At 38.6% G+C, this 25,376-nt stretch overlaps 1 protein-coding gene across 1 annotated transcript in view; it reads left to right on the top strand.

The window, feature by feature from the left end:
- Window positions 1–3,563, top strand: part of LOC133650561 (neuroligin-3-like) — a 55,514-nt gene extending 51,951 nt beyond the window's left edge. Inside the window, exon 7 of the mRNA XM_062047936.1 lies at window positions 1,792–3,563. Coding sequence (XP_061903920.1) covers window positions 1,792–2,581 — 790 coding nt within the window. The 3' untranslated portion in view covers window positions 2,582–3,563. The remainder of the gene's footprint in view (window positions 1–1,791) is intronic.
- The last annotated feature ends 21,813 nt before the right edge of the window (window positions 3,564–25,376 follow it).

Genomic DNA, 25,376 nt, shown 5'->3' with positions numbered 1-25,376 from the left:
TTGGCAAGTATGCCTGTGAGAGAGAAGTGCTCGCGCTGCAAAGACAGACAATGGACAGAAAATCCTCCGTCCTACGTTTCAACATATTTGTAAGGTCAGAAATAAAATATATTAGACATGTCGCCAATTCAGCAACATCCTTTTATAATTTAATAGCTGTTGGATGACATAAAGGGCTGATTAAAACAAATTCAATTGATGCGTTTTGGTGTCATTTAATATTTTTTATTGTTGTTTGTTTTTTCACATATAATATATATTACTGACATATTACCTATATGCTAAAAACTTCTTGAAGTATGCATTCGCATTTGAACGCCATGCACCCTTCAGCGGTAATAGAAAAAGTGGTTTCAATGTAGATGTACCGCACAACTGCTTCTAAAATGTCCATAAAAAGTGGTAGATGTCTCCAGCTTGTTTGAAAACATAGCAAAACGCACAGAAAAGCAAAATGTGCAGTAAATGAGAGTCTCCGTTGTGAAGCCCCGAGTGGTACACGCAAAATCCAAATTTAAATTAGGCGGTCTGCACCACTTTTCACACCCACTAATGGTACACGCTATTTTATAGATTGCACACGCTGTTTAGCGCGAGGTACTTAGATCTTAGTATATCAGGTCCTGCTCAACCTAACCTAACCTGCTAAAACACCTGCTCACCTTGTGGTTAGAGTGTCTGCCCTGAGATCGGTAGGTCGTGAATCATACCAAAGACTATAAAAATGGGACCCATTACCTCCCTGCTTGACACTCAGCATCAAGGGTTGGAATTGGGGGTTAAATCAACAAAATGATTCCTGAGCGCAGTCACCGCTGCTGCTCACTGCTCCCCTCACATCCCAGGGGGTGAAACAAGGGGATAGGTCAAATTCAGAGGGTGATTTCACCACACCTAGTGTGTGTGTGACTATCAGTGGTTCTTTAACTTTAACTTTTAACTATGTGTCACCAAAAAAACAAATTATTATTCCACTTCAAATGCATAAATCTGCCATAAGGTTAGTGTTTTTCACATCTACCAGCATTCTCTGAGTAATTTCTAACATTCCACACTACAAAGCAGTAAAAGTATGTACTACGATCGGTGCTGATTTGACTAATGTCGGCCAATACTCAAGGCTCCAATATCGGTACCGTATCAGAAGTGAAAAAGTTGCATGGGGACACCCCTATTTAAAATCAAAATCAAAATGAGAAAGGAGTTGACTGTCTTCCTGTATGATTAAGACTTTGCACTGGTTCCCTGTTCATTTTAGAATTGATTTTAAAATTTTGATGTTTGGTTTTAAAGCTTTGCCTGGACTGGCACCTCATTATATCTCGGACCTCATCCAAATTTACACTCCTGCGCGCTCTGAGGTCCGAGAGCCAACTCCAGCTCGTGGTGCCCAAGACGAGACTTAAAACCAGGGGAGCCGGGGCCTTCTCTGTGGTCGGCCCTAAGCTCTGGAACACTCTGCCCTTCCATGTTCAAATTGCTCCCACAGTGCAGTGTTTTAAGTCTCGTCTTAAGACCCACTTTTATTCTCTGGTCCTCTGTGTTTTTACATTTGTAATTCTATTTATTGTTTTAATTGGTTTTACCCCTTAAATATTTATTTTATATTATTTTTCTATTTATTTATCTGGTTTTTATTCAGTCATTGGTGGAGCTAAGGATAGTATTTGAATCTTGTTTTTAATATTTTTGTGCAGCACTTTGGAAACATTTTTGTTGTTTAAATGTGCTACATAAATAAAGTGGATTGGATTGGATTGGATTAAGTTCTTTGTCAATGTTGTGTTTTAGGGACCCCAACAAGCCGGTGCCCCAGGACACCAAGTTCATCCACACCAAAGCCAACCGTTTCGAGGAGGTGGCCTGGTCCAAGTACGACCCCTACGACCAGCTCTATCTGCACATCGGCCTCAAGCCTCGCATCCGTGATCACTACCGCGCCACCAAGGTGGCCTTCTGGAAACACCTGGTCCCGCACCTCTACAACCTCCACGACATGTTCCATTACTCCTCCACCACCACCAAAGTCACGCCGCTGGATCCCACTCAGTCCGCCGGGAAAAGATCCGGCAGCACGGGCCGCCCTCCCGTCTCCCCGGGCCAAAACAGCGACGAAAGCGGGAGAGAGATGGGTCCTCTGATCATGCCCAATCCCCGGGATTACTCCACCGAGCTCAGCGTCACCATTGCCGTCGGGGCGTCTCTGCTCTTCCTCAATGTGCTGGCCTTCGCCGCTCTCTACTACCGCAAAGACAAGCGCAGCCGACAGGAAACGTCCCAGCAGCCCAGTCCTCAACGCGACAGCAAGGGAAACAACGTGAGCCATGCCGCCACTGTGGACGAGACCCTGTCCAGGAACCAGTGTGAAGCCCTCCACAATCCCATCCACGTGTCTCCCACCTTGGACTACTCTCTTAGTCAGCGCCGCTCTCCTGACGACATCCCGCTGATGACCCCCAACAACATCACCATGATCCCTAACTCACTGATGGGCCTCTCCAACATGAATCCCTACAGCACCTTCCCAGCCGGCTACAGTTCCGCCGGCCTGCCCAGCACCCACTCCACCACGCGGGTATAATTGGCCGTGACGTAAACGAAACCACAGAAATGCATAGCTGTAATTAGGATGTTTAGATCCAAATAGGAACGTTGTTTTCTTTTCCGAGCTACTTCCAGCATCCTGAATATGCTCCATCATGACGGGAAGTCTTTGAAGGAGTCATCTCCATATTCATGTAGGCGACAAAAAAAAGGAACTTTACCTGGACAGAACAATCATGATCATGTTTATACGGTTGGATTTGTACGGGAAGTGCTTTCTTAGTGTCTATTTTGATCGGGTGGAGCTCGTCACGGAACGAGATGTGGGAGAAGTGAGGGGCAAGCAGCAGTGTTATCAATCTGTTTTCTACATTTTTCTCATTGCTTCATATGAAAAATTTATTTTTACTGCAGTTCCTCTAACACGCCTTCACCTAATGAAATGGAATACAAGTCCTCATGAGGAAGAATATCTCCAATTTCTACTATAGCATAGGTGTGCTCCAAAAATGTAAATTAGGCATTCTTATCAAAAGAAGTGTTTTGCTAATGTAGTGTGTTGTAATTTATTGTAGTCTATTTGAGTATCTTTTTTCCCTTTCAAGTATTTGATATTTTTTGCTTAATACATGCTAACTAAGAATATAATCTCTGCTTCTATAAGAAAAAAAAAAACTCATTATAGGCTTTAAATGTGTTTTCTCACTCTAACAAATTATTTTGCTTGTTTGTACAGAATAACATTTGATGGTTATTTCTATATTAATATGCTGAACTCTACGCTAAAAGATACCTGTAATTACATTGTAATTGTATGTATCCCAACGCAATCGCCGGCATTGAAAATGTAGTTTTGTTAAAAAAAAAGCCTGCAGGTCACTGCTATAGGACCTTGGACATAATGACATCGATCCCATAGGTTCTCTCTTTTTCTCAAGAACATGTTGGACTTTAAACTTTGCGTTCTTTCAAGCAGTCATAATGTGGTTTAACCTATTAAACTATTTTTTTCCAACTAACGATGAGTCTTGTCGGAAGCATTTATTATGGTTTCTTCCCGACACATAAGTTCATCATGTGAAATGTGATATGCTTGTTTGCCACTGTTTTGAATGGTTTCATAGTTACATACAGTGCATCCGGAAAGTGTTCACAGCGCTTCACTTTCCCCACATTTTGTTAAGTCAAAGCCTTATTCCAAAAATACATCGTTTTTTGTTTTTGTTTTTCTCTAAAATTATACACACAATACCCAATCATAACAATATGAAAACGTTTTTCAGAATTTTAAATAAAAAATAAAAATAATAAATCTAATGAGCATAAGTATTTACAGCAAGGGTGTCAAACTTCTTTTCATTGAGGACCACATTGCAGTAATGGCTGCCTTCAGAGGACCGCTTTTTTCAAATTAATTAAAATTATGCATGCGGGCAATAACCTGTGATTAATCAAAATTCAAATTGATCTGATTTTTTAAAAAAATTATATATATGTATATATGTATATATATATATATATATATATATATATATATATATATATATATATATATACATATATATATATATATATATATATATATATATATATATATATATATATATATATATATATATATATATATATATATATATATATATATATATATATATAATTTGACAGCATTGATATAAATGTGTACCAGTAATCGCCTCATATTATTACACCATTGCCTATGCACTCGATTATTAGATTTTGTCATGTACAAACTAATGTTATCTTTACTAACATATTTTTGTAATACACTATATAATAATGTAATATTTGGCATGATTAGATAACGTTTAGAAGATACGCAATTTTTCCTGTCAAAATCCAAAATAATTATTTGCATTTAGTAAAAAAATTAAGTATTTTATTAACACACATTTTCCCCAGGCTTTCGCGGTCCACATACAATGATGTGGCGGGCCATATCTGGCCCCCGGGCCTTGAGTTTGACACCTGTGATTTACAGCCTTTACAATGAACCTCAAAAGTGAGCTCAGGTGCATCCTGTTTCAAATTGTCATTCTTGAGATGTTCCTACAGCTTAACTGGAGTCCACCTGTGGTAACAAAATGTGGGAAAGTGAAGCGTTGTGAATACTTTGCTGATGCACTGTTTTTAGCCATCAATTATTTTGTTCATTAACATAATGACAGTAGTCAGTTATGTAATAATATAATAGTGCAATTACACAAAGGTGTGGGAGTAACAAAGTAAACTTAATATTGAGTTATACATAGCCCTGTGAAAGTTGATTACCGTAATCACAACAAAATGTTGCATTAATCATGTATTAACACAGATCAATCATGCAATTTGCTGCTTTACCTTAACCGTGGCTGGCTACCTGTAAGGCGGAGTGGGTTGTTATGTGATCAGTGAAACATCTAAAAAAAAAAAATATTTTTGAGCTGCTAGCAAGAATGCTACTCGTGCATCAACTGGGGCTGCAACAATTAAATTGATTATTTTGATTAGAAAAAATCTTTGATTAATATGTTTTTTGCTTCGAGTAATTGTTTAATGAGTCTAATTAACAAAAACTGACAAAATCCGGGCCACATGAAGTGCCTGCAATACACAGACATAATTTTCACAAGAGTAAAAATCATGAGAGCGGTGTGTGGGTCCTATGAACAGCAAAGAGATTTAATCATTAAGGTTTTTTTTACTAATGCACACATGTTAAAAGAAACATTTTAATGCTGAATATGTGCATTTGTTAGAAATGAAGAATAAAGGTTATGGTAAGCAAAAACATTAATTGTTCATTCCCAGAGGTGGGTAGTAACGCGCTACATTTACTCCGTTACATCTACTTGAGTAACTTTTGGGATAAATTGTACTTCTAAGAGTAGTTTTAATGCAACATACTTTTACTTTTACTTGAGTATATTTATAGAGAAGAAACGCTACTTTTACTCCGCTCCATTTATCTACATTCAGCTCGCTACTCGCTACTGATTTTTATCGATCTGTTAATGCACGCTTTGTTTGTTTTGGTTTGTCAGACATACCTTCAAAGTAGGATCGATCGCATGTCTGCGTTTCACCAATCAAATGCAGTCACTGGTGACGTTTGACACCGTTTCACCAATCAAACAGAGCCAGGCGGTCACATGATTAACTGCACATTAAGTTTCAGCGGCAAACAACAACAATGGCAGCGACAACAACGAACGCTTCGCGTCAACCAGAAGAGGAAGAACACCCCTGGCCTCACATAAAATCGATGTTCACGCTTCAGACAACCAAAAAAAACAGTTATGTAATGCGTTGTCATTTGTGTCTCCCCAAACAAGTGGACATTTCAGCTTACATGAACTCAACATCAAATTTGAGGAAGCACATGGTGGTAAGTAACGTTAGTAGATATTTTGGCTGTCATCGTAGGCTGATGTTAGCTTCCCTGCTATGAATCCATGTCAAATGTACATCGTGTGGGGACATTTATTAACGCACTGCAGCCTCATAGACAGAAGGCAGACAAACACACACACACACACACACACACACACACACAGCAAAGCAAAGTAACTTAGCCACAATGGAGAGAAAATAAAGTTAAAGCTTAAAGTTTTGCCAGTTGATTTCAGTGAATAAAACAATGTATTTTCTATTAACTTATTTTTCCTGTTAGTTACTACCTGTATGTTTTTTCACACATTTAAGTCATGGTGTCCCGCCATCATGGTGTGGTGATGAGTATTTTAATGGATAAATTACCTGTAGCCTCATTGATATGTTTTTCTGTCAACAGAGGGTTCACCCCAAAAAATTGACAACATACACAGGCCTGATAGAATCCCACAGAAAGAGAAGATCGTCTTCTGCTGAGGGACCCCCCATCAAGAATGCAAAGATCACAAAGATCTCTTCATGGCGGGTAACGCAGACAACACCTGACAAGCTTGTGCTAAATTTTGTATGTCAAGCCAATCAACCATTTTCTGTGGTTGAGACACCGTCCTTCAAGACTATGATAGAAACCCTGCAACCTCAGTGTACAGTTATGACAAGAAAAACATTTAGCTGTAGAATACAGGAAGCTGCAAAGACAATGAAGAGCATAATTGTCAGAAAACTGAGTGCTGTGAATCATGTTGCTATCACAACTGACTGCTGGTCTGCCAGACAACGTAGTTACTTAGGTGTCACCTGCCACTGGATAGACCATAACTCTCTAGAGAGACACTCCACTGCATTAGCTTGTAGACGTCTCAAAGGCTCACACACATTTGATGTGCTTGCTGCAGCATTAGAGGATGTACATTCCGAGTACCAAATCAGGGAAAAAGTGACCAGGACAACAGACAGTGATTCAAACTTCATGAAGGCCTTTCGAGTATATGGTGCGCAGGAGAAAGAGGACAGAGTCGCGATGATGGACAGGAGGAGAGAGACTCAGAAGGGTCAGAAGATGAGAGTGAGTCGGAGGTGGAGTACCAAGATGTGTCTGCTATTTTGGATAATGGCACTTGCCTCGAATATCATATTCCAAAGCACCAAAAGTGTGCATGCCATCTCCTCAATCTCATCTCTGCAGTTGACACCAATGCTGCTGGAGCACGCACGAGGTTGTCACATGCTGCTTTTGCAAAATGTAGTGCTCTGTGGAATAAGACCAGCAGGTCAACCGCAGCATTTGAAATTGTGGAAGGTGAATGCAAGATGCAGTTTCTCCGACCCAATCAAACTCGTTGGAGCTCCCTGTTCTTCGCTGTAGAAAGGGTTGTGCGCATTCAGAAGCAGCAAGGAGAAAAAGCACTCCGCAATGTGTGCATAGCATTGCGGATAAAGATGTAAGTTGGCAGAACTCACATTGCTTAAAGTGTAATAGAACAAATGTGGGCATTGCTGATTAATGTGGGTGAATCCACCTGTTTTAAGATCAACATAATGCAACATAATATAGTTTTCTTTACGTGGTCTTGTGATAATTGTAGTTGATTTGTTGTGTAGCTTATATGTTCATTTAACACACATAATGAAAATTAAAAAATGGATGTATCAAAAGTTGCTAAAAGCTAACTTTCATCTTTACATCTTTTATAGGCTCAATACAGCTGAAATTGCATTTTTGACTGAGTACGCTGCTGTAATGAAGCCTGTTGCCATGGCCCTGAACATCCTCCAAGGGCAATCATCATTGCATATGGGCTTCCTGCTGTCAAAACTTCACCAGTTGCAGGACAAGCTGAAGAAGTTGGAGTCCTCTTGCAAAGTGTGTAGACCTCTCATTGATGTATTTATGTAATGGGCAGAGAGGAAGTTACCAGAGACGTTGATGTTATACTCATGTTATGTTGTTGGCGCAATGTACTAATAAAGGTCCATATGAGTACACAGTGGATTCACGTTTATTATTTTACTTTTTTCATGAAAAAAAAAAAAAAAAAAAATCAAGTATGCACTCTGATGAAGATGACTTCTTTGCATCGCTGAGTACAGGACAATCAAAACCAGGAGAGCTGTAGAGGTACCTTTCATGTCCATCCACTGGAGGTATGGATCTCTTGCATTCATTTCCTCAAATCAAGAGCCTGTCACTGAAAATTAACACAGGCCTCCCAGCATCTGCAGCCTGTGAGAGACTTTTTAGTCACGCAGGACTCCTGTTCACAGCTAAAAGGTCACAGCTTCACAGTATGAACCTTGAGAGCCAGTTGTTGTTGAAACTGAATAGTTACTTAACTGAGTGATTCTGAGTAAACATGCAAAACTTCACATGCACACACACTTACAAATACACGCACACACACACACACACACACGCACAGTCGCACACACACTCACGCATGCATACAAACACCAATCAGAAGTTCACAGTGTGTTCTCAGATGCAGCCCACACCTATCAGAGTTTATGGTTTGCGTAAAGGCTAACTTGTTATTTTCCTTTGTAATCTCTGCCTACTGAGTCTATGGTGCTGTTAAGTTATTGTGGCTCAATTTGCCTTAATTTATTTTATTTCAATGTATTATTATTTAATATATTATTGTTTTAGTTGCTTAAGACCGTGTTTTTCAACCACTGTGCCGCGGCACACCGGTGTGCCGTGAGATAGTCTGGTGTGCCGTGGAAGATTATCTAATTTCACATATTTAAGTTGAAAACATTTTTTGCAAACCAGTAATTATAGTCAACAAATGATGTGTTGTTGTTGAGTGTCGGTGCTGTCTAGAGCTCGGCAGAGTAATCGTGTAATACTCTTCCATATCAGTAGGTGGCAGCCGGTGGCTAATTGCTTTGTAAATGCCGGTAGAAAGGTGTCTGATACTAAAACCAAAAATAAACAAAAAGTGAGTGCCCTTAAAGAAAGGCATTGAAGCTTAGGGAAGGCTATGCAGAACAAAATTAAAACTGAACTGGCTACTGAATAAACAAAAACAGAATGCTGGACGACAGCAAAGACTTACTGCGGAGCAAAGACGGCGTCCACAATGTACATCCGAGCATGACATGACAATCAACAATGTCTCCACAAAGAAGGATAAAAACAGCTGAAATATTCTTGATTGCTAAAACAAAGTAGATGCGGGAAATATCGCTCAAAGGAAGACTTGAAACTGCTAGAGGAAAATACCAAAAAAAGAGAAAAAGCCACCGAAATAGGAGCGCAAGACAAGAACTACACACAGGAAAACCGCAAAAAAGTCCAAATAAGTGTGACAGTGGTGGTGACAGTACACCTACTTTGAGACAAGAGCTATAGTGATGCATGTTTGGTTATGGTTTAAAGTCATAATCCAACAGTTGCGACAATGACTTTTAACTGTCAACTGAGTTTATAATTTCTGCTGGTGGTGTGCTTCCGGATTTTTACAACGCAAAAAATGTGCCTTGGCTCAAAAAAGGTTGAAAAACACTGGCTTAAGAGATATTCTTGGCTCTGAATTTGTTCATTGCTATTTTTATGTTTCTGAGCAGTATTTGTTGCCGTCATCATTAAACGAACAGGTTACTCATCGGTAGTAGTTTTTTCACAACATACGTTTTACTTTTACTCAAGTAAATATTTGGGTGACTACTCCTTACTTTTACTTGAGTAATAAAACTCTAAAGTAACAGTACTCTTACTTGAGTACAATTTCTGGCTACTCTACCCACCTCTGTTCATTACTACTATTTTACCTTAAATATGCATTGAAGCTATAAGGTGTGTTTCGTTCGGTTACTTGATAAATCAAACAAACTAATTGATAGATCACTTGATTACTAAAATTATCGATAGCTGCAGCCCAAACATCCACAACAAGCAGTGGACGACAAACAACGCTGGCGGAGTAAACCCACTCAAAAGTCCATCCGTTTTCTACCGCTTGTCTCTTTCAGGGTTATAGGGGGGCTGGAGCCTATCCCAGCTGCACTCAGGCAGAAGGAAGGGTAGACCCTGGACAAATCGCCACACAAAAGTAACACTTTGGTAGCGACTGCGATTAATCACAACTCATCAAAATGTAAAAGTGTGATTAATCTCATTAAAAAGCGAAGAAAAAAATACCAAAACAAATACATTTTTAGAATTTAGTATCTTTGACTTAATACCAGAGTTGTGGACTCGAGTCACATGACTTGGACTCGGGTCAGACTCCAGTCATGAATTTGATGACTTTAGACTAGACTTGACAAAATGTAAAGAGACTTGCAACTCGACTTAGACTTTAACATCAGTGACGTGTGACTTCACTTGGACTTGAGCCTTTTGACTTGACAAGACTTGTTACTTTACCCAAAACCCAGAGATTAAAAAGTTATTCAGGAGCGCTCCGTATCGTTCATTGTGTACGTGTGTGTCTGTCAGCGTGTGTGCTGCCTCTCAGTACAACATCCAATCAAATTAGATCTACGTTGTTTTCATCCCACAGCATTCATCCAATCAAATTACAGGACAACCAACGAAGAAAAGCTGTCAAACAACGCGCCAGTGAGGAAAAATTGTGCCAAAGATAGTTTTGTTCGGGTATTAAAACTACGACTTGATCAACAAAAAACGAATTGCAGTATGCAAAACATGCGGTTCGAAGATTACAGACGGAGACGCAACTTCCAAATTCGTTCCACATTTGAAGTTGCATAAAGAATAGTACGTTTTGAATGTAAGCTAACGTTTATTGACTAAGTAACGTAACTTTTATTTGCTGTGTAGTTAAATCAGTGAGGCTGTAAACTCACTGCTAACGTTATAACCATAGACATCTTATTAGTAGACGCAGAATCGAGTGCTACTGCCTACTGGCGCTGACGAGACGCGGGGCCGCCATCTTGGAGTGGTGATCCGCTCCACTCAGTGCAATTCATTTGGCAGGAGCAAAGAACTGTCAGCGCATTTAATTCGTCTTACCTCACTGAATACCACTGATTTTCACACGTTTTTTTCTCATACGTGTAGCTATGATAAAGGACACATGTTTTATTATTCATAGTTTGCTTAACAGTAATAGATTATTCTTATATGATATAAGTGACCAGACGTCCGAGATCAAAACTGGGAATATAATCCCAGAGAAGGGGGAAAAAAGCGGTCAGCTATTTTTAAGTTCAAGAAACAATATGATTAGGTTATATATACATGCATATATTCTACATAAACAATGTATGAATACATTAGATATCTATATATCTTAGGGACCTATAGACTGTACCTCTGTTGCTGCAGCAGCAGAGAGTTTATTATGTCTTGACACGTTGTATTGATATTTTGTATTACATTTTTCCCTTAAATGATCATGTTTACAGTGGTGGTTTTATATGTATTTTTTATGTATGTCGCTTTGGATAAAAGTGTCTGCCAAATACTTAAACATAAACATATATAAACACCTGAAAGTCTTTATATCAGCTAAAACCACCAATTTGTTTCACTGGATTCAGAACAAAACCAAATTCTGTCTTACCCAACAATGTTAGTATTTCAATATTGTTACTTGAAGACTTATTCCTGGTTACAATTATACTGTTAAGAAAGTATTGTCTTATGCCTAAAATGAGAATGCATCATAATCAGTGGCGGCTGGTGAATTTTTTATTTTTATCTTCATCATTTATTTCAACTTTGTTATTCAAGTATGACATTTTTAAATTTAATTAATTTCATTGACAAGCAATTCTATTATGGTCATACTCTTGTTTGCTAGCGGCTACGATTTTAGTACTATTGAAGATCTTTGCTCCTTCTCAACTCTGTGGTAATATTCTTTTTACAAAATACAACCAATAGTACGTTAATATTAAATCTTACTTGTGAAAAGTAATCCCCCGATTTCTATTTTCAACAGTCCGCTCATTTGAGCAGGAAAATGCTGAACACCAGCCCAGCATCTTTGTTTTCTACCTGTCAACTGTCAGTTTAGGCTGCTCGCCGGCTCCTCATCACCACTTCAAGATGGCGGCCGAATTTCTCGCGTCACAGCAGCCAATGCTGCGTCTACTTATAAGATGTCTATGGTTATAACGTCATTGCAAACACGGCAATTTGTTGCGTCTACTGCAGTTCGCTACCGTATTCATACTTTTTGTCAAGTGATTTTTTTAAGCAGGGTTGCATGAGGTACCTACACATAACGTTACATTAGTCAATGTATCACACACAGTAACGTAATGTTAGACGGCGGTCAGCAGCACCGCGTATTTTAGCCACCTACAAAAAGACAAACATAGTCAAATAAAGGTCAGTTAAAATGTATACTATTTTAAGAATATGTGTACATATTGCATAGGGCCCTGACATCTAAAAAGTACAACTCTGTTCATTGTTATGTTCATGTATTTGTTATGTTTTTCATGTGTACGCACACATAAACACACATACAGTATGAGATGAGATCAATGAGATAAGGTAAGAACAGGATAGAAACTGCTGTGGAACTAGTTATAATGCAATATGCCATGGAAATACAATGTTAACACTTTTGTGCAAATAAGTACAGTTGCACTTGTTTTTCAAATGTGTTTATTCTGTAAAGGAATGAGTTAAATGTTTCAAATGACTGGTTAATAGTGCTATTATGAAGTGTAATGTCAGCACTATTTATTTTCCTGCAATTTTAAATGCACTTGTTTTAATTAATAAATACAGCGTTTTAAAGCATACACAATCTGTGTGAATATATTAGTCTGTGGTTAAAAGGACTTGAAAGGACTCGAAACTCAAAATGCAGGACTTAGGACTTGACTTGAGACTTTCCAGTCTTGACTTTGGACTTGACTCGGGACTTGCCTGTCTTGACTCGGGACTTGACTCGGGACTTGAGGGCAAAGACTTGAGACTTACTTGTGACTTGCAAAACAATGACTTGGTCCCACCTCTGCTTAATACAATTTATAGGCTATTCCTGTCATGAGGTGTAAATGGTAAATGGGTTGTACTTGTACAGCGCTTTTCTACCTTTTTTAAGGAACTCAAAGCGCTTTGACACTATTTCCACATTCACCCATTCACACACACACATTCACACATTCACACACTGATGGCGGGAGCTGCCATGCACGGCGCTAACCAGGCCCATCAGGAGCAAGGGTGAAGTGTCTTGCTCAAGGACACAACGGACGTGACTAGGATGGTAGAAGGTGGGGATTGAACCAGTAACCCTCAGATTGCTGGCACAGCCACTCTCCCAACTTCGCCACACGGCGTGACCCCAAGATGCAGCAGGCGGAGTGAAAAAAAATATTCTTTAACATAAACAAAAGAAAACGCACTCACCATGGAGTCGGAGAACACCCAAACAGGAGTGGAAAAGAACAAAATAAGGCGAATGCAAACGTAAACGTAATACAGAACTTATTTTTGTTAAGGGAACAACATGTAAGTCTAGCAGGGCAGAGGAAATGGTAGACTGGTCAAACAACTGGGTACAGGTGTGTGTCGGTTGCCAATCAATGACAGATGTGGGAGTCAGCACTCAGTATACAGACATGGGAAGTGAAACTACAAAATAAGAGTACTGGACAGGAACTTAAACACCACACAAACGGGAAAAAACAACACAAGTCCAAAATAGTCACAAGAGTGTGACAATTCCACTGAACTCTCAAAAAATAAGTTTTTTTTTTCAACTCTGAGGGCCTGATCTATTAAAGGTTTCCATATACTAAAACAGGTGTAAACTTTATAGTACACTCAAAACTGATCTGCTAAACTTGTGCACATAGGATTGTGTCTTTTAAGTAAGCAAAATAGAGTGCGCAATCCGTAAGTCTTCATAAATATGCAGAATATATGCTGATCATCCGAACGGCCACGATGGAGGAGGAGATGCAAATGTAATCATTTAAAGCACTCGCAATGTGATTTATCAAAGCAAAAACTGTTTTGCAGCCGCTGTTGTGCCTCTATGTTTAGCACGTTTGGAAGGAACGTGCAAACTGGCACAGTTACGCACAAATAGCTGTAAGAAAGAAGGTGATCGCGTTGCTAAGACAGAGCAAGAAGTTATCCCATCTGTGTGCGTGTCAACATACTGTATTTGGATTGTCAGAAATAAAAAAAAATTAGACATATCGTCTATTCAGCAATATAATTGTATAATTGTATAGCTACTGGATGACTTAAGGGGTTGATTAAAACAAATTCAATTAACTTGTTTTTTTAATGGTGTTGTTTTTTTCATATACGTTATTATAATGTATCTCCTATCTGAAAAACATCTTGCAATATGCATTTTTTTGCATCATTCCAGATGCACCATCACAACACCGCGACACTTCCTAGAGCGCACCTTCCATGCTAAAAATAGTTTCTTTTGTCGAGATCGCGTTTCACTACAGCCCAAAGAACAAAGCACAGATTATATTTGTGTGCCACATGTCAACAACATAATGAAACAGCACAGGTTGGACCATATGATGTAATAAATGTGGAGTGAAATGAGTGTGTCCGTGGTGACAGCCGTAGTACATGTAAAAAACTCATTTAAATAGTGCGGTCTGCACCGCTTTTGTACTTGTTATTAATTTTATATACAGTCTTAGTATATCACACACAACAGGTCCACTAATAGTACATGCAATTTAATAATTTACACACACTACTTAGCATGTGTTTTTAATGGATCTTAGTAGATCAGGTCCTAAATCTGATAATACACAAATATAATGAACCACATTCATTGTGTGTTGGCACATCAGTGGCAACTTTATGCCAATTGTGTACAAGGGTCTTTAAGCCGAAATGTCTCATTTGAGTAACAGGACTGAAAGCATTATAGTTTTTAGCATAAAACTATTAAATACTTGAATTACAGCCACTATATAGCATGTTGACACTAATCACACTACAATGATTGAACAACAATATTTATTAGAAAATAAACAAATAAAATCCCAAAAATAATATAGGTAACAGGACTGTACTGTGCGTTTTTAAGTGGTTTTAGACACAACTGCCCCAAAAAAAACTTTGAAGAGCCCTCTGGAAAGTGACACAACAATCAGTTTAACTGTATTTTTAGAATATGTTGAGGGCCAATAAAAAAATGAGTTGCGGGTCACAAATAGCCTTTGGGTTGCACTTTGTACACTGCTGCTGTAGGACGATAGTTGAGTGAGAGCTTTAATGCAGCGCTGCAAAAAGGTTATATTTATAGAGCATTGCAATACCATCAAATGGTTGCACTGCCCCCGTGCTCCCACTATTGCACTCGACTCTTTTGAAACATGCCATTTTTTCATCCTTTTCAATTGAAACCGTCACAAGGATGACAAAACTGAAAACTTTTTTCAATTTGAGAATCAAACCCAGGATGAAGATCAAAGATGCCATGAAGTAAAGTAAATAGCTTGCGGCTACGCCAACCAAGAGGTTTCTGGAGAGAGGGACTGTTCATTGCACTACCATGCCAGCTGTACTTGCTACACCAGGTACTCTTTTAAATAAACATAGCAGAATACTTAAAATGTGTATTGGCCCATCTTAAACAATTCTGTTTCATTTTTGACAAGGCTCCAAAGGAAAAGAAGACTCATTTGAGCAACTGAAAGTAACAGGGGTGAGTTTTTAAGCAACATGAAATATATAGTTGATACTAAGCACATTATATTGTTGCAATGTTGTTGTTTTAAAATAAACAAATCATAACAACAAAAATTTTGACAACGGGACAGGACTGTGCTGAGATTTTACCCCAGTCATAGTTGAAATATCATCCAAGTATCAAGTAAGTAATTAATGTCTATAGGATCTGAATGATACAACTTCCTGTGGACCATGTGACTTGGGAAATATCCCAAATTTTCAGGCTAACAGGACTTAGTGAAAACCCAATGAAGCGATTTAAATGTGAATTTGACCTAAAATGTTGTATATTTTAAAAGAAAATAATCTTTCAGTATAGTTGAGATAAGGAGTAACACACATATGTAAAACAAAATAACATTTAAATGAATTAATGTGATGATTCAATTTCATATTAAAATCCAATTTTAGGAAGTAAGGACAGGCAACAATGCTATTTTTCCTGTGTTTGAAGTATAGTCGTACCTCAACTTGAGAGTACCGCAGCTGTCTTTATGCTAACTGTTATGCTTCAAGTTGCAAGCAAAAATATGACTTACAAGCATCCCCGCCATTAGTTGGTGTAGCAAATATCACAGTGAACCCCCTAAGATCTGGCATTAGCTTACAGCTAGAGATGGACATAACTTTGTTTTCCAATCATTGGAAGGAAGAAAGTGAGTGTGAAGGACAGTACTAAGAAGATGATATTGATTGAATTAAAGAAATAAATCATCAAAAACATGACCAAGCGTGTTGTCAACTTGGCAAAGCAATTTGAGCATACCACTGCTAGTCTGCACCATACTAAAGCAGCATGAGTCTAACACAGGGGTCACCAACCTTTTTGAAACCGAGAGCTACTTCTTGGGTACTGATTAATGCGAAGGGCTACCAGTTTGATACACACTTAAAAATATTGCCAGAAATAGCCAATTTGCTCAATTTACCTTTAACTTTATGTTATTATTAATAATTAATGATATTTATCTTTGTGGGAACACTGATCATCTTTATGATTTCTCACAATAAATATATATAGAAACAGATAAATATCAATATGCAACACTTTATTTTTATATTTTCTCTAAGTGCACATTTTTCAAATTGAACATTTTCAAATGATCACTTCTAAGACAGTCTTGTGAAATCACAATATCCCATTTTAACTAGCTAGTCACTAACATTTTTTAGCAAATCATGAATTACTTTGCACCATGTTTGTACAAATAATAACTCATGTAAAATACAAAAGTAAACTCTCAAATTTTTAAATCATGTCACACTTTGAACTGGACACCAAATCTGTTATCTTTTTCTTTTTCAGTTAGTGGGAAGCCTGGCATTGCATGCTGTTAACTAGTGTGTTGTACTCTGGTGTGTAACTTGACACTGCAACTCTGAGTGAGTCTTGCAGATGTGCGTCAGTGAAGCATGTTCTGTGTTTGTTCTTGATGAAGTTCATGTCAGAAAAGGCTGATTCACAAAGATAAGATTTTTCCTCATTGTTTGCGGAACTTTCTTAATCTTTTGGACATATTTTCACAGCAATCTGGCCTTTAGCTTAATTATGATAAATGTAAAATGTTAAGGATCGGAAATCTAAAGGGAACGTCCATTCGAATGGAATACAAAGTGCCTGTTTTGTGGACAGATGGACCAGTTAACATACTTGGTGTTGTTGTCCCAGAGAATCTGGAAGATCTAGGCTCAGTAAATTATGATAATTGACTAAGAAAGCTTGACAAAATTATGCAATTATGGAAAGGGAAATCCTTTACTTTGTATGGTAAAATATCTATTGTCAACTCGTTAATTATTTCTCAATTTATTTATTTGTTTTTGTCATTACCAGCTCCATCACAAAACTTTTTTTAAATTTATGAGCGGAGGGTCTTCGATTTTGTCTGGGACGGCAAACCAGAAAAGATTAAATGAAAGGTTTTGTACAATGAGTATGACTATGGGGGCCTGAAACTTCTCGACCTTGAAGCTATGTGTCTGTCTTTAAAAGCATCAATTGTTCCAAAGATGTATTTAAACACTGAGTGGTACACAAGTGTCCTGTTGGACAAAAAACATGTACTGTATCAAAAGAAATTGTATCCTTTTTTACAAGTGATCCCCTTCCATTTTTCTTATGTAGAGAGTCTGCTGGGAAACATGGCGGGGTTCATAAAGGAAACACTCCACTCATGGTGGTGTTTTCAATTTTATGTGCCAGAAAAAAGAGACGATATTTTGCAGCAGATAATATGGATGAACTCTAATATTGTAATAGATGGAAAGCCTTTCTTTTGGAAAAATATGTTTGAAAGAGGATTCATTTTTGTCAATGATATTATCAATGAGAATGGTAAAATTATGAAATATGATGAATTTAGAACTATGTATGGTGATGCTTGCTCAAGCTTTTCATTTAATCAACTAACTGGAGTAATTGGGAAAAGATGGAAACAAACAATTAATTATGTAACTACTAAATTATTAGTTTGTAAACCTCTAATAAGAAATTCTAGTTGGCAAAAAGGAACTAAAATAAATAGAAAAATATATAATTTTTATTTAATAAAGAAATCTTTGAAGGCTGTCCCATTCAACACATATGGAAAATGGGAGGACTTTTTTGACTGCCCGTTGCCGTGGGATGCAATATTCAAATTAATCTATAAAACTACTATCGTTGTGCAAAATCGTTATTTTCAAATTAAAATTATTTATAACTTCTTACCCACGGGAGAAATGTTAAAATTATGGAATATGACAGAGTCAGATGATTGCCGATTTTGTTGTCAGGAGTCTTAATCCACCCTGCATTTGTTTTGGTATTGTCATATTGTGTCTTCGTTTTGGGTGGAAGTTCAAAAAATTTGTTTAAGGATTGGTTTGTTTATGAAGCTTGATGTGGTTTCTGTTATTTTAGGAGAGTTCATTGACAATCATGATTTAGTCAATTTAATTATAGTACTCGGTAAAGGTTTATTTTTAAGGCCAAAAACAGATACTCACTTAGTATTACTTTCTTTAAAACATTTATTCAGTATTTTTTAACTTTAGAAAGTTACATGGTTGAAAACGATAATGATGCCAAAAAACATTTAAAAAAGATGGGAGGTCCTCAAAGCCTTATTTTGAAAGTATAATTATGTTTATAGATTATATGCTATCTGTTGTTGTGTTCCCTAATTTGAGTGACCTGGACATAACCTGGACTGTACATAAATGCTTATTTTGAAAATGTAATTTTGTTTATAAATTATATGCAATCTGTTGTGTTCCCTAATTTTTTTCTGTGTACATGAATGAAGGTGTGTGTTGCTGAGTCCGACTTGGACATTATCTGGACTGGACCTGGTTTTAAAAACCCTTTAAACAAATCTAATTTCATTGACAACCTGGTCTGGTGAAGATAAGGTCATTTTTAAAAAAAATAAAAAATAAATAAGATAAGATAAATAAATAAATAAAAAATTATTGGATAAAAAAGAAAGTAAAACAATATAAAAATAATTACATAAAAAATAGTAATTAATGAAAATTTTAGTGGACCAGCAGCACATACAATCATGTGTGCTTCAGGGACTGTGTCCCTTGCAGATGTGTTGTCTATGTTGTGGGAACCAGAATATTGGTAGCAGAAAGAAATAACTCCTTTTGTGTGAGTGGGTGTGGATGAGTGTGCATGGGGGTGGGGGAGGTTGTTTGGGTTGATGCACTGATTGAAAGTGTATCTTGTGTTTTTTCTATGATGATTTTTAAACATATATATATATATTTTATTTTTTTTTTTTTTATTTTATTTTTTTTTTTTAAGAACAGGCCAGACTCATCTGGTCCTTACGGGCACCGCGTTGGTGACCCCTGGTCTAACACAAGCCAAGGATGTTAAAACAATATCTAAACTTTGGACATTTATCCATGAAAATATGGAAAAGCTGCTGATGGTGTGATGGTGGAGAAACAGCTGGAAGGAGATACTGTAGAAATCCACTCTCCAAGGTAAATACTGTACATTATTATTACAATACATCATAAAACGAGTTGTTAGAAGTACATTCTATTTGTATTTGTATTGTTTTTCAGACAAACTTTTTTTATCCAAAAGTTGTTTTTTATTTTTAAAGGCATATTAGGAATGTTACATCTTAAAATTGTGCTGTTTTGGGCGGTGCAAACACCAAATAAATAGATTTTTAATTAATTGCAATGAAAAACATTGATTTAAGATACCGTATTTTCCGGCCCATAGGGTGCACCGGACTATAAGGCGCACTGCCCATGAATGGTTTATTTTTGATATTTTGTCATATATAAGACGCACTGGACTATAGGGCGCATTAAAGGAGTCATATTATTATTTATTTTTTCTAAATGTAAAACACTTCCTTGTGGTCTACATAACATGTAATGGTGGTTCTTTGGTCAAAATGTTGCATAGATTATGTTTTACAGATCATCCTCAAGCCGCTTTCTGACCGTCGCTTCCGGATGCGCCGTTTTGTGGGCGGCCTTATTTACGTGGCTCATCTTAGGCAGCGTCTTCTCCCCGTCCTCTTTGTTGTAGCGGTGTAGCGTGCAAAGACGGGAGTGGAAGAAGTGTCAAAAGATGGGGCTAATTGTTTGAATGACATTTAAACTTTACTTAAATCAATAACGGAGCAGCATCGCCTCATCTGCCGGAAATGTGCCCCGTGAAAAAACGTCCGATCGGAACTCTCTAATAACTAAAGTTCCATGGGTGAATAATGTAAACTCACTACACCGTAATGTTTTAGCGCTTTCATGGCGAGTTTACTGACAGATATAAGTAAGAACTTTACAATTCTCTATATTAGAAATAGCAACAGCGGAGGGTGAATGTCCCATAACAAGAAGATAGAGAAAAAGAAGAAGCTTATCCACTACGGTGTCGCACGGACTACAAAGGCGGACGCACACAATTTTTCAGGATTTATGCAGATCCCAAATACAGATCAGTAGGTACCAGTAGGTAAGAAAAGTTGCTTTTGCATAATATTGCGAAAAAAAACACCAGATAATATGTTTTACCTTATACACACACCATAATAATACTCGTATGTTGAAGCACAGTACAATCCATCAAGCGGTGCGGCTTCATAGCTTACCAAAGTCGTACTAAAACATTTTGATAGATTTTTTATTTTTACATTAGGCGCATCGGGTTTTAAGGCGCACCTTTGAGTTTTGAGAGAAAATAAAAGGGTTTTATGTGTGCCTTATAGTCAGGAAAATACGGTACAAATGTTTTGAGTTGAAAGGCTCAATCACAGAACCAATGAGGTTTGTAAGTTTTTCTTAGTTTGAATTAATCTTTTAGATATTATTTATTAATTATGCATTTAGATGATGAATGTAAAGTCATTTTACAGTCAATGTATACATTGCATTCCCTGGGGATGCAAATAGCACCGATTTGGTGGATTGTCCCTGTCACGTGGGGGGGGGGGGGGTCGCAGCTCGCTGCGGGGTTGTTCTTCCAACGCAAAAACGGCTCCGGACGACAGCGTGAAGGTAGGGTTGGATTTATTTAACATAAATAACTCACTACCATAACCACAAAAATACAACAAAAAAGGCAAGCGTGCCTAAAACACAAATTAAGCTGCTAGTTAGCAGAAGCTATGACATGGACTATGAAACTTACTTGGTCAGCAAGAGACATGAACCGGTGTGACAAAGACAATGAACGCAGAACGAGTGAACAGAAAGAAAGACTTAAATAACACAGACATGATTAACAACAGGTGCGTGACTCAAAACGTGAAACAGGTGCGTGACATGACAGGTGAAAACTAATGGGTGACCATGGAAACCAAACAAAACAAGGAAGTGAAACCAGAAACTAAAAAAGAGTCCAAAAAAAAAAAAAAACAGCACATGGCCAAACAAAAACATGATCAACAGACATGACAGTCCCATTAATTAATGAGAGCAAGAGAGCAGTGTCACTCATATGTTTACACTTGTGTAGTAGAATTTCTGACCTTTGAGCTATATTTCGTGTATATTAACCCTTGTGTGGTGTTCGGGTCTGTGGGACCCGTTTTCGATTTTTATTAAAAGAAAAATGATACAATTAATTAATTTTTCAAGCTGAGACTCACTGGCTTTGGCTCATTTTCTGTGAAGAACATATATCAGAATACATATTTAATGAACACACACCATACACCCCCCCTACACATTTCTATTACATATAAGATGTCCGGGGTCCACTGGACCCGGGGCTAATAGAACTGTGGAAATTTATGTTCTGTGTACCACACACACACACACACACACACACACACACACACACACACACACACACACACACACACACACACACACACACACACACAGCAGACCTAGAAAGGAGGACGACAGAGTGTAGGTACACAGAACATCAGAGGGTCAAATGTGCGAGAAAATGAGCGCAGACAGTGTTGACAAACAATGTTACAACCTTGTGTGGGAACCGCAGGTGCAGAAACACAAAAGAAGAATCCCTGTGGGATGCAGAAACTGGCAGAGAAATTTCCATGCAACGTTTGTGTTGTTGTTACTCGGCCAGTGTTTGTGGGTCTTAGACTTAGACTTACTTTTTATTGTCATTCAAATTTGAACTTTACAGTACAGATAAGAACTACATTTCGTTGCATTAGCTGGTTGGCAGTGCAGGATAAAAAAGCAATAAGGTGCAGATATAAATAAATAGATTACTGTAAAGATAAATATATTGCACTTTTGCATATGCATCTACGTTTATGGATGTATGTTATATTGTCTTTTTATTCCAGCGAGTTCATCCATTTTGGGGGGAGTTGAGGGGATTATTATGATGCGTTCAAGAATCTTACGGCCTGAGGGAAGAAGCTGTTACAGAACCTGGAGGTTCTGCTACGGAGGCTGCGGACCTCTTTCTAGAGTCCAGCAGTGAAAACAGTCTTTGGTGGGGGTGGGAGGAGTCTCTGCAGATTTTCTGAGCCCTGGTCAGGCAGCGGCTTTTTGCAATCTCCTGGATAGGAGGAAGAGGAGTCCTGATGATCTTTTCCCCCGTCCTCACCACTCTTTGCAGAGACTTCCAGTCTGAGGCCCTGCAGGCTCCAGTCCAGACAGAGATGCAATTGGTCAGCAGGCTCTCTATAGTGCCTCTGTAGAATGTGGTCAGAATGGGGGGAGGAGCTGTGCTCTTTTCATCCCACGCAAAAAGTGCATGCGCTGCTGAGCTCTTTTTACAAGAGCTCCGGTGTGTAGGGACCAGGTCATATTGTCAGTTATCTGCACCCCCAGGAACTTGGTGCTGCTTACAATCTCCACCGCTGTGCCGTTGATGAAGAGTGGAGCGTGGCGGACTCAGGACGCAGCCCTGGGGGGAGCCGGTGCTCAGGGAGATGGCACTGGAGGTGTTGTTGCCCACTCTCACAGATTGGGGTCTGTCTGTGAGGAAGTCAAGCAGCCAGTTGCACAGGGGGGTACTGAATCCAAGGAGGGCCAGTTTGCTCACCAAGTGCTGCGGGATGATGGTGTTGAATGCCGAGTTGAAGTCCAGAAACAACATCCGCACGTGTGTGTCCTTTCCTTCCAGATGTGCTAAGCTCAGGTGGAGTGCAGAGGAGATGGCGTCCTCTGTGGAGCGGTTAGGGCGATAAGCAAACTGGTATGGGTCGAATGTGGGGGGAAGTCTGGAGACAATGTATTCCTTTACCAGCCTCTCGAAGCACTTAATTACAGATGTTTTTTGGGTTAAGTCAGTATTTTAACATAAAAGTGTTTGATTGTGAGTCATTAAAAGCCACAAAATGCAACGGGTCCATCAGACCCACAAACACTGGCTGAGTAACAACAATATGAACACCACACAAGGGTTAAGAATGTCTGCTCATTTAATTTCTCTTCTATTCTATACCATTGAAGGACCAGATGTAGGACATAGTTGAATATGGAGTCGCTCTGACCATTCTACAAAATGTTTTGATTGTCTAAGCATGACTAAGGGATTTAAGGATGTTGCAAAACAAACATGTCGAAAACAATGGGACCTTGGGGCATGGGGAAACAGATAAAATGGGCAGGAGACCAGGACTCTGTGTGATTGCTTGATTCTTGTGTCCTCCGGAGGACGTCTGTTTGTTTGCATGGACAAAACAATCCAACTCTGTACTTTTGATTATGGGTAAATAAACCTTTTGTACTAAATTAACTTTTGTTACTGTTTAAGCTTCGGACAATCCACTACACTTGCACAATTCAACATGTCTGAAAAGGAGTAGGAAGAAGCAGATCATAATGAATCCATATACCCCTTTTTATGTCTCAGCAATCACTTTATATGTTACCATTTTTTAACAGGGAAAAATTATCAAGTGTAATAATAAGATTATTAGTCAGTGGTAACAAATAAAGGACGTACAAACGTTTGTATAATGACGCTGTAAGAAAGTTATTAAATAATGCTTCAAACATGCTCGTCATTGACAAATGTTTTCATTTCATCTACCCGCCGTGTTGAGAATTGCCTACCCACCTATAATGTCATTGTGTCATAACAGTGAATGATGATGTAATTGGTGTCTATAATAATCCCACTTCACTGTAACTTGTTGTTGCCCATTAGCACCAAAGCGTATATAAATAAAACATTTACTTACTTCGTCGGCTGTAAAAAAACCAAAAAAAACAACAAATAGTTCACCACTGGGAGGTCATCGCCGCTGAACCCAAGCTATCATGTGCGGCTGTCCTCCAAACACTTGCTTGTTTGTTTCATGGCTGTTTGTTTTTCTCAGCACGGATTACGGCGGCACAGATAAGAGGACGTGCAAATATTATTACAGCGGCGCCTCTTTAAACACACGTATGGAAGCACGTTGGGTGCATAACAATGCTATCACAACATGCAATGGGGGTGCAGGAGAAATGGCGTTGACATGTGACGTTGCTGTCCGTGGTGCTGAACATGATACAGGTGGTTACGCCTAATAGGATTTGTGAGCAGGCGGACAGCTCAGAGACAAATGTGTTTTATGCGCTGACTAATTACTTTTAGGCAGTCATATTAAGTGTTATGATAATTCATAATGTGAGCTTCTGCACCTTCTGCCTTATTCATAAAGGAGTCTCTCCATCTGACCACTGAAGACTCCTCCTAATCCCTGTTTTTGATTGTCAACATTAACACTCCTGCAGGTTAATTAACTCCTCTCATGTCTCTCATGGCCTCCCTAGCATGGTTTTTCTCAGAGATTTCAAAGGCGGCGTTCCTCTCCACCCTCAGCCTAACAACGTTGGCGCCATTAATCCCCTTCAGACGTTAATTACTTGATATGTTATTGCTGTTGTTGCAAAAGGCAACCGAGTGTAAACTCGCGGCAGACAAAGCAGCGCATCTCTGCTCGATAACAGATCAGTCACTAAGATGGCGTGATCTATTAAGGAGCCAAAATGGCAGCACTTGATGATGAGTGATGCTTTCTCACAAAGCTCAACACAGAAGATTGCAGCGATGTGCTTAAAAGGCCATGGAAAAATGAGGTGAGGGGCTCTTTCCCAAAAAAAGGGGGGGAGCATAGCACAGTGTTCTGTCCAGTTCCACACTGGCCCCTTTGTACTGAACCCAGCTTTGACATCAACTGGGTCAAACAAGAAGGAGGGAGGGAAAGCGGGCAGCAGCTGGACCTGACCGTCAATGTCACCCTTGTTAGACAACTTCATCAATGTCTCACACTGGCTGTTCGATTTGTTTTGCTCCTTATCTCTGTGCGCATCTCTTATCTTTGTTTATTTTCCAAAATGGTGCTTGAAGTGC

Source organism: Entelurus aequoreus, linkage group LG05 (genome assembly GCF_033978785.1).
Source record: "Entelurus aequoreus isolate RoL-2023_Sb linkage group LG05, RoL_Eaeq_v1.1, whole genome shotgun sequence".
Classification (NCBI taxonomy): domain Eukaryota; kingdom Metazoa; phylum Chordata; class Actinopteri; order Syngnathiformes; family Syngnathidae; genus Entelurus; species Entelurus aequoreus.
The sequence above is the reverse complement of the archived record's forward strand: the minus strand, read 5'-3'. Positions and strand labels throughout refer to the sequence as shown.